Below are 14,364 nucleotides of genomic sequence, written 5' to 3'. Positions count from 1 at the left end.
GAAACAGCCCACCATCAACCACCCATTTATACTAATCCTACATTAATCCCATATTCCTACCACATCCCCACCTTCCCTCAATTCCCCTACCACCTACCTATATAGGGGCAAATTATAATGGCCAATTTACCTATCAACCTGCAAGTCTTTGGCTGTGGAAGGAAACCGGAGCACCCGGCAAAAACCCACGCGGTCACAGGGAGAACTTGCAAACTCCGCACAGGCAGAGCTGTGAGGCTGCGCCACTGTGCTGCCCAAATTTCTCCTCATCTCAGTTCTAAATGGCATACCCTGTATCCTGAGACTGTGACCCCTGGTTCTGGACTCCCCAGCCATTGGGAACATTCTCCCAAGCATGTAGCCTGTCTAGTCCTGTAAGAATTTTATAGGTTTCTGAGATCCCTTCTCATTCTTCTAAACTCGAGTGAATATAGGCCTAGTCGACCCAATCCCTCCTCATACGTCAATCCTGCCATCCCAGGAATCAGCCAAGTAAATCTTCTTTGCACTCCCTCCATTGGAAAGAACATCCTTCCTCAGATAAGGAGACCAAAACTGCACACAACACTCCAGATGTGGTCTCACCAAGGCCCTTCATAACTTCAGTAAGACATCCTTGCTCCTGTACTCAAATGCCTCTACGAGTTCACTTGCCAACCAATCAGCACTCTCTTCTCATACAGTATAAGTTGTTGTTTTCCCTTACATTGGTTACTCTTGCGAATTGTCTCTATTTTCAGCAATAAATCTTTACACTGAATAAAGTTTGTCTCTCTCCTGTTAATGAGGGCTCAACATTTTAAGATTTTCCATGTCTTTACTCCAATAACTATGCAGAAATTTAAGATTTTTATAATATTTCTTTACAGTAAAAAATGCATTAAAAGCCTTATTTTTTTTATTTAAAAAAAAATGTCTATCATTTGATTTTTGCCATATGATTATGATATTGTAGTGAGAAAAGGAGATACATTAAAAATTAATGTTAGATCAGAGATATAAATTTTTTTGGCCTGCTTTTTTATATCTAGAGATTATCTTTCCACCCATTTGAGGTTTTTTTTTGCAGATTTTCCCTGTGTTTGAAGTTTTGTGCTGTGAAAATGCTGCCTGGCTGTTGCTGGGCAGATTACATTGGGCTGAATTTTATAGAGCCCTTGACGTCAGAAACGGTGGCAGGGGCCGGGGGTGGGAGGCACGAAGAGGCTCCAGATGAGGCTCGCCACTGACCCCGATGATGAGGGGGCCTGGCCTGATCTCAACAGAGGCGGAGAGGCCTTGCGGCTGCCCCCCTGCCACTCGGCGACGGGACCACGATTTACATATTTAGATAAATTACCGAACCTGAATTAATGAAGGTCCCGTCGCCTCCTGATTTGCCACCGCAATCATCATTCTGGCGGCTGGCAAAGCCGCGACTTCGGATCCCCTCCAGGGAAACGAGGCGCAACTCCTGTGGGGGGGGGGGGGGGGGTGCGGAAGGGGGATGGGGTACATTTCTCAGTGCGGGATGGAGAGGAGTGGGGTCAAACTCTTCGGATTGGTTGAGGGGATGGTGGGAAGGGGTTGAGGGTTAAAGTTTATGAACTTCAGGCGTGGAAGGCCACGTCGTCAAGGTAAGTATTTTGGGGAAGGAATTAAATGTAAGGCTATTGGGGAGGCGGGAGAGGGGATGGAAAGATTTTTTCAATTACTTTTATTACTGTAAAATGCAATGTTCCTTTAACATTTTAAACGGTCATTTGGGGCTCTAAGCCCTTTAAAAATGGCACCGTCCACCCTGGCCATGCTAATGAGCCACCGCATATGGAATTGCGGCAGCTCCACGACGTGGGTCCTGTATGTGCAGGCTGCCATTTTTTTCGCCTGCGGCCTATTTCGGCAGCAGGCCTATAGAATCCAGCCCATTATGTTTTTGGTGCCATTCTGTCTACCAGTTGCTGCTTCCTCACCAATTCCTAGATGTTTTCTCTTGGATAAAGGAAAAGACCAAATCCTTTTAATTTATGTGCTTTCAATGCTCTTTGCAAGTTTACAAGCTATACAAGTGTAAAAATTTAATATATTTTCAATAATTCTTTGCAGTTATAATTTTTACGAGGAAACATTTTTACATATCTTCCAATAACCTGTTCCTTTATCATTCGAGTTGTGACTTGCAAAATTATGGAGTAACGTTGGGGCGCAGTTAATTAATTAGTTTTAGTACTGAATTATGATTTCAAGTTGTGATGTAATTATCTGCCACAACCCTACTTTGTCTGAAGACTACACTTGGTCCTAATTTTACATGTGCAGCACAACAGGGGATTAATCAGTATAATATATTTGCTGTAGCTAATAGAATTTGACATGATTTCTGACACAACAAGCATGCCATCAGGGCCTGCTACAGTTGCAAACTTTTTGTGTCTCTCTAATTCCCCAGTCACTATGCATTGTGAAGAGGCAGACATGGCTTCCCGATTTTCTTAGTTTCTATCCTTACCATAACCACAACAAATGCATTATATACAAAGAAAAAAGAAGTCCAGCAGGGAGATGAGGAGAATTTTTCTTACTCGGTGAATTGTCATGATCTGCAACACTGCCTGAAAGGATAGTCAAAGCAGATCCAAGTGTAGCTTTCAAAAAGGAAGTAGATATATACTTTAAATGAAAAAATGTACAGGGCTATGGGGAACAGCAGGGGAGTGCAACTAATTTGATAGCTTTCAAAGGGTCAGCACAAGCACGATACGCTGAATAGACTCTTCCAGTGCTATTTTCTTTTGGGCCTCCTTATCTCGAGAGACAATGGATACGCGCCTGGAGGTGGTCAGTGGTTTGTGAACCTTCCGTGTTGTTTCAGTCGCTGTGAGGCAACTATGGAGTGACCTCTCCATGGCGCATGCCTGGGCAAATTTATGGAGGTTGAGAGTTGCCCAGTCGTCAAAACCCCCCTCTCGGCCTTTCTGGTGGGGTCCAAAGGAGTGCAGGACACGACGTTTGGCACCAGTATGGCTGCAGGAACTGCCGGAAACATGCCAAAGGTGACACATGACCGCCTACGGGGTTCCGCTCCGGATTTTCTGTTAGGGTTTACTCCCTTAGCCTTGGTCTCTCCCGAGACGCCCACAAGGCAGTGGGGTTGTTGGGGCCTTAAAGACACCAAAGACCAGATCAGATGCATCTGAGGATACAGAGCATAATGCAGACTGTCAAACCCATGGACCCTTGCAGAGGTTGGCAACTTCGAGACAGCTTGAGAGCAGAAAACTGGACACAAAAAGGAGAAAAGAACCCACTAAAAGCAGGTCATATGACACTATAGCTGCAGCCTCGACACTGAGTTGGAGTTTTCAGATAACGCTGCATTCAATCACTGGGACTCTGCCCTCTGGCTGCTTTTTATTACACTATGATTCTGATTTTAAATACAATGAAGCAATTTCTATTGGAAGATTTCATTTACAGGAGCTAATATGTCTGTCTTTCTAAACAATTTAATATGAGTAATGATACAGGAGATATATATGATGTCATGGTCCTGTAGTTTTTTAATTTCAGAACATGCGGTTTGCCTTTAAGGCTTGCAAGGGATCAGTACTGCTTTAAGAGCTGGCAAGCCTAAGGAGTTATAGGAAGGTGCATTTTCGTTGCCTTAGAAACAGCCATTTGGAGACTGCGATTCAAAGGGTGCATTCTCGATACCATGGAAACAGCCACTGGGAGTGAGCCTGATGCGATACACTTGTTCCAATTCAGTTTGAACTGGCTTTTAGTGAGACAGTTTGTTCTAACAGACAGAACACTCAGACAGATACAGAGGACACAGCTGTGATGAGCACACCTGAAAAAGAGCTCTCAACCATTTAAACTGAAGGAAGAAGATTTTAGTCTGTTTTATTATCTCTCAAAATTCTAAAAAAAGTCAAGCCAAAACAGAGATCTCTGGTAATTTAAATTGAAGGAAGGGAAGTTAGACTGTGACAATCTTTTATCCCTCAAGAACTCTAAAGTCAGATTGATTCTGTTGAAAGTGTTTGCAAGTCATTAACTGTTGAAATTCACTGGAGGAGGAAAGCAACATCCTGTGAGGACTTCGAGCAACATTGGACTGTAAATTTGCAAGGACTCTAATTTTATCTATTTTAAATGTTGTTTATATCTTCATAGTGCTTAAGAATTTAGTTCTTCTAATTAAAGAGTTAATTTGTTGATTTAAAGACACCTGGTTTGGTTAGCCTCATTTGGGGGTTAATAGATGGTACAATTTGGTGGGTCTTTCTTTAATTTGGAAAGTTTTAAATGATATGTTAGGCGATCTGTGGAGCGACGGAATTGCATTATCAGTGCGTCTCTCCCACCACAATCAGAATCGTACATTTTGATGGGGGCTTCGACTGGAGCGGTCGATTGTAACAATTATACACAAAAAATCAGAATGTTTGCCCACCCTTCCTCTGTGTCACATTCGCAACATGCACTGCAAAATAAAATAACAAACAGAACTGAACAGATCCAGGATTGTAGGAAACAAAGCAAGAAAATCTAGAAATCAACACTAAGAATTTTTAAGGAATGTAAACAGAAAATGGTGGAAATGCTCAGCAGGTTAGGCAGCAGCTGTGGAAAGAGAAACAAAGTTAGCGTTTCAGATTGATGATCTTTCATCAGAACTGGAAAATGTGACAGATGTAACAGGTTTTAAGCAAGAGGGGTGGGGGAGGAAAGAACTAAAGCAAAGGTCTGTGACAGTGTGGAAGGCAGAAGAGATTAAATGACAAGAGGGATGATGGTGCAAAGCAAAATGGGGTGGTAATGGGACAAGTAAAGAAACAAAATATATGTTTAGCAATGATGAAAATAGGGGGAAAAAAGAATTACCAGTACTTGCTACCTGAAAAAAAATGGGAGCAGTGGTAAAGATCTGAAATTGTTGACGTTAGGCCAGAAGGCTGTAAATTGCCTGATCAAAAAGGTGTTGTTCCTCAAGCTTCACTGGAATCGTGTAGGAGGCCGAGAGCAGAGAAGTCAGAGTGAGTGTGGGGCAGAGAATTAAAATCACAAGCAACCTGAATGCTGGTCGACTGAACAGAGGTGTTCAACAAAGCAACCACACAATCTGCATTTGGTCTCCCCAAAGTAGAGAAGGCCATATCTTGAGTATCCTAAATTGAAAGTACAAATAAATCACTGTTTCATCTGACAGTGGTGTTTGGGGCCCTGCATGGTGAAAATGGACAAGGTGAAAGGGCAGGTGTTGCAGTACCTGCGTTTAAATGGGAAGGCATCGTAGGAAGGGGAGCAAGTTTGGGAGTGATTAAAGAGTGGGCTACGATGTTCTGAATTTTTAGGGATTGTATATAAAAAAAATGAATGACCAGTGAAAAGAACATAACAATAATAGATATTAGGTGAACCAAACTCTATGATTCTATACAAGGCTACAGGTCAAGTGCTGGAAAATGGGATTAGAATAGTTAGGTGCTTGACTCTATGACTCAAACAAAATCACGACATACATTTTGAAAAAATTGTGTGTGCCTTTACAATCCATGTCCCCACCCACCCCAAACCTGTCAACAATGGCTCAAAATAAAATTGTAACAAAGTAAAAATTACCTATTTTCCTATAGTGACTAAACTAACCCATAAGATTTTTGTTTATGGCCGAGTATCTTCATCAATGATTTTATGTTGAGGCCTTAACCTCTCTCAGAAGCCCCTTGGCTTGAAGTTTAATTTTCTTCAGAGGCATTACTGGTAGTTGAAGAGAGTTAACAGGATGATCAGTATGTTTCTCAGTACAACTGGCACTATGCCATTCTCATGCCACAGCAAAATTTGAGTTTTTGTTTTCCAAATGATTTGAAAACAAACTAGAAGAGAAACTCAGTAAGCTTTTTGTAGGATAAGTTTCACACAAAAACTATATTCAACTTCTGACTTTTTACATTTTAGAGCGAGTCTAGCTAAGAGAGGCAGGCATTGCCTGCACTTTCTGTGGTTTATACTTAAAATGTTTATTGTTTATATAAATATTTAAATTTGTAGCCATGCTAGCTACTTCATCCCTTTCCACCTATCCTTCTTCCCAATATTATCACATGCTAAGATCTTTTCAGTTTTCAGTGCTGCCCCACCTGCTCCTATATTGGCAGAACCCAAGATCTCCCCAACATGTATTTATACAGCACCTTTAACATCATGCTTCATCAAATAAAATTTGACAGTGAGCAACCAGAGATATTAGGACAGTTGACTAAAAGCTTTGTTAAAGAGGTACGTTTTATCGAGTGTCTTAAAGGAGGAACGAGGGAGAGAGGCAGAGATATTTGGTGGGGCAATAGAAATCAGTGATGAACAAGAGGCCAGAACTGGAGAGAGGCAGAGATCTCAGTAGGTTGTAGGGTGAGGCTACAAAAATAGGAAGGGCGAGGCCATAGAGGGATCTGAACACAGGGATGAGATTTTTAAATCTGAGACATTGCCTGACCTGTTAGTGTAGGTCAGTGAGTACAGGGGTGATGGGGAGCTGGATTTTGGCACAAGGGTAGGGGCAGTAGAGTTTTGGATGAGCTCAAGTTGACAGAGGGTGAAAGGTGGGAGACTGGTCAAAGACAGCATTGGAATATAAAATTCTGGAGGTAACAAAGTCATGCATAAAGGTTTCAGCAACCAATGGGCTGAAGCAGGAGCGGAGACAGGCGATATTATGGAGGTGGAAGCAGGGTTTCTTGGTGATGGACACGATATGAGGGTGAGCTCAACTCAAAGTCAAATATTATTCCAAAGTCTCCCTTCTCCATACTGTACTGCTATGGAAAAACTCCTTCCATCCCCGGTATTAAATATCCCCAACATCTCCTCCTCCACAGTGCTGCCAAAGCACAAAATCATCTTGCTGAACTGATGCAACCTCTAACTTACAGCTAATAACAGAACTGGAGATCCACCAGTAACGGAAAAAAATTGGAGATATGTGCATGAGTAATCCCACAGGAGGTTAATTTGCATTGATTTAAAAGACAAGTTCTCATTTTCAAATGTACTCATTAGACAGGCAAAAGTTTTTAGCAATTATGCAATGCAAATCGAAGTGTGCCAAAAGATTTTTTGGTCATGTTACTTGTTGAGCCAACCAAATAAAAATTAGAATGCAATGCAAAAAATGAATAATTCATACTTTTTAAAAAAACTATTAAGTTGGCTATAAATTATTTTAAATTGCTCAAAATCCTGATTTTCTTCAAGGTGGCGGTTTATGTTTCAGAGGCCTGCAATGAGGATTTCAGTGCTTGGTCACAGGCTTAATTGTTCTGTCACACATGCAATGCTAGTGGGCCAATTTTCCATACATGCACAATCATTGCCTTAGGCTCCTCTTGAACAATGCCACAGGGATTTGTTAGTATACTTCAATAATTTTTCTTGTGTAAAATAAAACACCGATTACAAATGCAATTACACCAGTGATAGACAAGACTATTATAGGTGCCAGTATCAAACTGCATGAGAGAGAAGGTGAGGCAAGTTCAGATAATTGAAATCGAGGATGAGTAGTAACTCAGTGCATCGGCTGAAGGGGGAAAGGGTCTTTTGGCAAGAAACTCAGGAGTGTGAATTGGAGGCAGGGTAGACGAGGATTTTAAAAGTGAAATGATGGGTGGAACAGGGTGAGGAGCTCAAAGGAGGAGAAAAAAAAACAGAGGAAGGGGAAAGACCAAGATGTGATTTGGCAATAAAAGCCACATCACCACTTTGACAGTATGGTAAAGCCACATAGACGCAAGGTATTACCACCCGTCAATTAAAGATATCAATACAATCATCTACAATGAGATCATGGACAGTAAAACCTTAGTTAGGCTGCAGTCAAGAGTATTGCGTACATTTTTGGACACCCTATTATTATATTAAAGATACAAAAGTTTCAGCACAGATTTTTAAACTGATACTAGTGATAAGGGATTACAATTAGAGAGAAAAATTAAAAAAGTTCTAGCTTTTTGCTCCACAAGAACGAAGACAGATTATGAAGGGTTAAAATGAGATAAATAATGGTAAATTAATTCTACTGATTAGAGACAATAGTGACAACATATAAATTTAACAAAATGAATTAAAGGTATTTTAAATAGTTTATTTCCACAGCAGTTGATAAGGAATTGAAATTGCCTGCCATAAACCATTGTCGAATCAGTCCATAAATTGTTTTAAAGGGAACTGTACAGTTAGAAAATTGAAACGCAGATAAGAATAAAGGTAGGTCATTTGGTGAAAAAAACACAAGATGGGGTCAATGGGACAAATGACCTTTCGCAGGGCTAGATTTTACCAGCCCCCCCACGTTGGGGGACATGGCCGGGGGCCTGGAAAATGCCTCGATGCAGAGAAGGTCCCACCCCATATTACAGGCAGCAGCGAGGCCTCTTGGCGACACCCCCGCCGCTCCGCAATGGGAGCAGGATTTAAATACATTAATTCATGAATTAATTATCTAGCTGCTCCCATCAGCCATTCCACTGCCATATTCCAGCTGGTTTCCGGGATTCCCACGCCTTCGGATCTACGAACAGAGATCCAATGCAGGACACTGGTGGGGAGGGGGAGGAGGTACGTTTTCAGGGCGGGAGGGGGAAGGGAGCGAGGAAAACGATTGCGATTGATGGAGGGGATGGCGGGAAGGAGTTGAATGTGAAAGGTTATAAAGTTCGGTTGGGGGGGGGGGGTGGAGAAAAGAGAAGATCAGGATCGCTAGTTAAGTTTTTTTTAGGGGGTGGAGAGGGCAATCAATAAAGTGTTTAGTCATTGGGGGGATGGGAGTTACCTTAAAAATGTAAATTAAATATAAAGGCTTGAAGCCCTTTAAAAATGGCACCAGACGCTGTTGCCGGAGAATGAAGCGCCTGTCCTCTCCACATCATTGAGGGGACGATCTGCCCTGTCCATGTAAATGAGCCGCCTCGGGCTCCGCAGAGCACATCTAACCCATGCGCCCCACCGCTTTTGAAGTTTTCCACCTATCAGAACATTCAGCCCTCTGTGCTGTAAAATTGGCTAACTCTAAGTAAAATACACTCAGATACTTACTGTTACATTTGATTCGGATGGCAAGGTATCAGGAATTAGTGTTTCACATTTTAATCGTGACTGAATTTTTACAGGACAACTTGAATTTTTATTTGATTGCGCCTTGGCCTGAAATAAACAAAGTAAGAAAACAGAATTGTTTTCTAATGGTTTGCATCTTGCCATGTTAAAATTACTGTTCCACAAGTGGAACTATATATGCATGCATTACACATATTTAACAGGGTTAATATTATAAAGTGAATAATAATGGTAATAATTGTGACAATTGCAATAGGAAAACCAAAGTACTTGTTAAATCAAGTTGTTGGTTTAGTGCAGTCTTCATCCCACCATGATCACCTCCAAATATTGAGAAAATACAGAACAATTTTTCAGCACAAGGAAAATTTTTCATTATATGTTATACACTGTAATCTACCACAACTTGCTTATATTTTATAAACAGAATAGTAACACTTGGAGGGGAAGAGTTCAAATTATTTTGTTCAAACTATCAATGGATGCAACAAATCTTCACACCTCTGTCCATAGAACTGTAACCCAGACACGTGATATAAACTATTTGTTGAAGTATGCAGGATGTACTCCAGCTCCTTCTGGGCAAAAAAGGAAACAAAAAAAAATTATATAATAAATATCAAGAGATATCGGCCTCAATTTCAACAGGGGCCCAACACAAACAAAGTGGGAGGAGGGGAATAGTTAATGGCGTATATAACCACTCCTTTCCCACCCTGATCTAACTGACTGCATGTATAAATTGCAGGCTGCAAGCACACCTGTCCCAAGTCAGCAGGATCCTCTTTAAATTTGCAAATTGGATTCAGATTACATCATGAGAAATCGATCTGCTATTTTAACCAGAGGCCTAAACGGGGGAGCAGTGGTGGTTTCCCCACCAGGCCAAACCGGCTGGGAGTAAGATTAATTTTTCTTTTTTTTTTCAAGTGTCATTTTTTTGTCTAGGAGCAGCCTGAGTAAATTCTGCATACTTTATGGAGATTGTGTTTTCAGCCAGAACCTCACTCGTGAAGTAAGTGACATACTGCCACACCAACAGTGCAAGGTTGAATTAACTGCAAAGCTTGAACCTTTAACCTGTGCAATGCAACAAATGAAAATAGGCATTTTGCCACATCCATTTAGTTCAATAATTTCCACTTCCTGACAATATATGGATATTATACTTAAAATATGATTCTTTCTTGACAGTTCAGCTGTTTAAAACAGTGAGCAGCTGAACCACACAGACCAGGAGTGCCCCAGATTTGATCCTCAGTCTGTGCTGAATTAGCCAATATCAGCTAGGGTGTTGATGGAGATGCTGCAACTGGCTTCAGTGCCCACTGGTTGAGAGGGGAAAAAAAGATCAACCAGGGTATTTGCTCTTCATTGCAACATTACAGGAGTTCAACTGGTACACATGATTACTTTCTGAAAATTCTTCACTTTTAAATTCTTGTTGCCAAGTACCTTGTTGAGGCTGCTCAGTTCCTTGTGCTTTTTTATTACAATATTTATTATGTCACTGGAAAGCTGCATCTTTCTTTCCGCAAACCCAACGTGTAGAAACTGGTCCTTTAACAATAATGGTTTATACTGGAACTGGTCGCGTAGTAGCTATAAAAAGGTACAGTAAAAAGATGGTAAATATTACACTTTAAAGTGATTATCCAATTTGCTTTAAAATAAAAATTGTTCTTAAATTAGAATTTTAGGACTTCGTTCAGCTATATTCCTGCATATTGAAGAAACAAATTTAAAATTTCTGTAACTTAAACTTGTCATTCAAGTATTTTTCAAAGAATTCACCATCACAAACTTAAGGCATGAAAATGCACATGACAACATAACAGAATGCAATTCTAAAAGTATGATGTGATTACATATTTATTGCTGTTGGCATATATTTTCTATCACTAGATTTCATGTGATGCTTTACAAACATGCAGATTGGACATATACTAGAAACCTATCAGTACTGTACAGACTGTCCTATTTTTTTAAAAAGGCAATGACTTTTCCAAGAATAAACGTTTGATGTGAAACATCCATACTGACAAAAACAAATTAGTTTCTGGGCACATATCATTTATCAAAATAGTGTAGCATTGTTTTGTTCTGAAAATGTTCGATATATTTGTAAAATAAGTCAAAAGAAAGACCTGACACTGAAAAAAAAAATTTTTTTTAATTTGAAAAACATTTTCCAGTTTTACTTTTGTATAGACTGTTTAATCTGCTACATGCATGACATGAACATTTTTTTTTAAAATTAGGAATACTCAAAAATAATGAATCCTTGCAAGATATATAAGCTATTACAGTTATACAAAATGTATTAGATTTAAAGAAAGGACTGCAATTGAATGATAGTAAATGCAAATGGAGTCCTTCGACTGAGTCTGCAATTGAAAAAAATATAGCACTTCTTGAGTTATCTATTGCAGACATAGTGCAGAAAACCCAAGTAGATAGAACTCAGTGGAAATTCATGCTCACATCGCCATAGAGCCTATCACAATTTATTAAGGATGATTTGGACTTGGACATGCAGAAAATCTAACATATGCTGATTTATAGTATATTTAAAATCATGGAAAACTGTGAGGTAGATAACATAGCAAATGCAGCTCAATATACTTATGGGTGAAAAAAGCAAAAAATCAAAATATGCTTTAAATGATTAAAATTCTAAATAGAGTGGAGGAATAGATAAAGTTAGGGAGTGCAGATGCACAGTATTTTTATAGCAGGATTGCAATTAGAATAAAGATGATAGCTGATTCTCCAACCAGTGGAAACACTTATTTTTAAACAGCTTATCCACTCTCAAGCTCCCAGGATTTTGAAAACTTCTACTAGATCCCTTTTGTAACCTTTGCTGGAAAAATAGCCCAAGATTGTAACACAACAGCAGGAGGGTCGCTAATCGGAAGACTCAGATTTAAGGAAATTAGCAGAAGAACCAGGGAGAGATGAGAAATATTTTATGCAGCGAGTTATGATCTAAAATGCACTGCCTGAAAGGGTGCTGAAAGTAGATTCAATAGTGACGTTCAAAGAGAATTGAATAAATATTTGAAAAGGAAAAATTTACAGGGCCAACGGGAAAAGTGAGACTAATAGAGCCAGTACAAACACAATGGCTGAATTACCTTCTTCTGTGCTATATGATTCTATTCTATAATTCTGAAACATTAACTCTGTCTCTCCACAGATGCTGCCAGACATGCTGTATACTTCCCAGGATCTTCTGTTTTTATTTCAGATTTCCAGCATCTGCAGTATTTTGCTCTTGTCCAGTAAAGGTAAAATAGATTCAAATGGCCTCCCCTTCTGTCAAATTTCTGTTTCTATAAGACAACAACCCATATCTAAATACAGCTATGGGATCTAATTAAGCTACAGGAACGGACAAGATATTGGGCTGATTTTACATTTCAGTGGCAGCCGTAAACAATGGCGGACTGCACGCGCGAACAGCACTTCTCGGAGCCGCCGCAATATTAGATGCAGCGGCTCATTTAAACAATGACGTGGAGTGGGCGGGTGGTCTGTCCACAGCAACGGCGTCAGGCATCACTGCGCAGGCGCAACTGCCATTTTTAAAAGGCTTCGAGCCCTTTCATTTAGTTTAAATATTTAAAAAGAGAGTCATTTAAAATTTTTAAAAATTAATGTTTCTAGCCCCTCTTCCACCCCCAGAATAACCATAAAATTCATTCCCATCAAAATACTTAGCTTGAGTACCTGACCTTCCACCCGCCCCCCACCCCACTTCAAAGTTCATAAATTTTTAATTTCATCCCTTCCCACCATCCCCTACACCAATCAGATTAGTTTGACCCCGCCCTTAAACCCCCGCCACACTGAAATACTGTTTCTCCACCCCCCTCCCCCAACCAGTGTCCCGCATCGGATCTCTGGACGGAGTGCCGGCCACCGGCACCAATACCGGAGCGGGATGAACAGCGGGAGCGGGTAAGTGATTAACTTATTTGCACTTTTTAAATATGTAAATTATGGTCCCATCACCGAGCGGCAGGGCGGGATGGGTGGGGGGCCGCCACGAGGCCTCGCCACAGCCAGCAATATCAGGCTGGGCCTTCCCGGCATCGAGGCCCATGGCGGGCCTCTGCCAGAGGCATTTTCTGCCCCCCACCCCCACCCCACGACACTTGACGTCAGGGGGGCTGTAAAATCCAGCCCACCGTTTCCTGACAATCACTTAGTAACAAATGTATGAAATGTGTAACATACAGAGGCAGCCATAAAGACGGGGCTAAAATGTGGTGAGTCGAAGAGACTTAGTAGTTGGCAGGAAAAAAGACAGAGGCGCAAGGGGAGAGCCAACTGTGCAACAGCCCCGACAAACAAATTTCTCTGCTGCACCTGTGGAAGAGCCTGTCATTCTAGAATTGGCCTTTATAGCCACTCCAGGCGCTGCTTCACAAACCACTGACCACCTCCAGGCGCGTATCCATTGTCTCTCGAGATAAGGAGGCCAAAGAAAGAAACAGAATAATAAACATTCACTGCCTCAAAAACAGCAACTTGCATTTATATTTTGAATCATATAAGATCCTGAGGGATCTTGACAGGGTGGATGCGGAAAGGATGTTTCTCCCTGTGGGAGAATCTAGAACTGGGGGTCACTGTTTAAAATAAAGGGGTGGCCCATTTAAGACAGAGATGAGGAAAATATTTTTCTCTCAGAGGGTTGTGAGTCTTTGGAATTCTCTTCCTCAAAAAGCAGTGGAAGCAGAGTCTTTGAATATTTTTAAGGCAGAGGTAGATAGATTCTTGATGAGCAAGAGGGTGGAAGGCTTTCGGGGGTAGGTGGAAATGCAGAAATCAGTTCAGCCATGAACTTATTGAATGACAGAGCAGGCTCGAAGGGCCGAGTGGCCTACTCCTGCTCATAATTTGTATGTTCGTATAGCATCTTTAACATAGTAAATTATCTCAAGGTGCTTCACAGGAGGGATATCAAAAAACATTTGGCACCAAGCCACATAAGGAGATATCAGGGCAGAATGACAATAGCTTGGTCAAAGAGATGGGTTTTGAGGAACGTCTTAAAGGAGGAGAGAGAAGTAGAGAGGGAATTCCAGAGCTTAGGACATAAACAACTGATGGCCTAGCTAAAACGGTGGAGTAATTAAATCCAGGGATGCGCAAGAGGCCAAAATTGGAGGAGCACAGAAATTTCGGGTGGTTGTAGGGCTAAAAGAGGTTACAGAGATAGTGAAGAGCAAGCCCATTGAGAAATTTGAAAAC

At 40.9% G+C, this 14,364-nt stretch overlaps 1 protein-coding gene across 8 annotated transcripts in view; it reads right to left on the bottom strand.

The window, feature by feature from the left end:
* The window catches only part of cep44 (centrosomal protein 44), a 138,496-nt gene that overhangs the window by 48,577 nt on the left and 75,555 nt on the right, over positions 1 to 14,364 (bottom strand). For 7 of the 8 annotated variants that reach the window (XM_068029300.1, XM_068029298.1, XM_068029299.1 and 4 more), the window contains exons 4-5: positions 10,555 to 10,701; positions 9,079 to 9,186 (exon numbers count right to left, since the gene is read on the bottom strand). In XM_068029300.1, coding sequence (XP_067885401.1) covers positions 9,079 to 9,186; positions 10,555 to 10,701 — 255 coding nt within the window. The remainder of the gene's footprint in view (positions 1 to 9,078; positions 9,187 to 10,554; positions 10,702 to 14,364) is intronic. The other variant, XM_068029301.1, reaches the window with a different exon arrangement.

The sequence above is a fragment of the Heterodontus francisci genome, chromosome 4 (assembly GCF_036365525.1).
Source record: "Heterodontus francisci isolate sHetFra1 chromosome 4, sHetFra1.hap1, whole genome shotgun sequence".
NCBI classification, from domain to species: Eukaryota; Metazoa; Chordata; class Chondrichthyes; order Heterodontiformes; family Heterodontidae; genus Heterodontus; species Heterodontus francisci.
The sequence above is the reverse complement of the archived record's forward strand: the minus strand, read 5'-3'. Positions and strand labels throughout refer to the sequence as shown.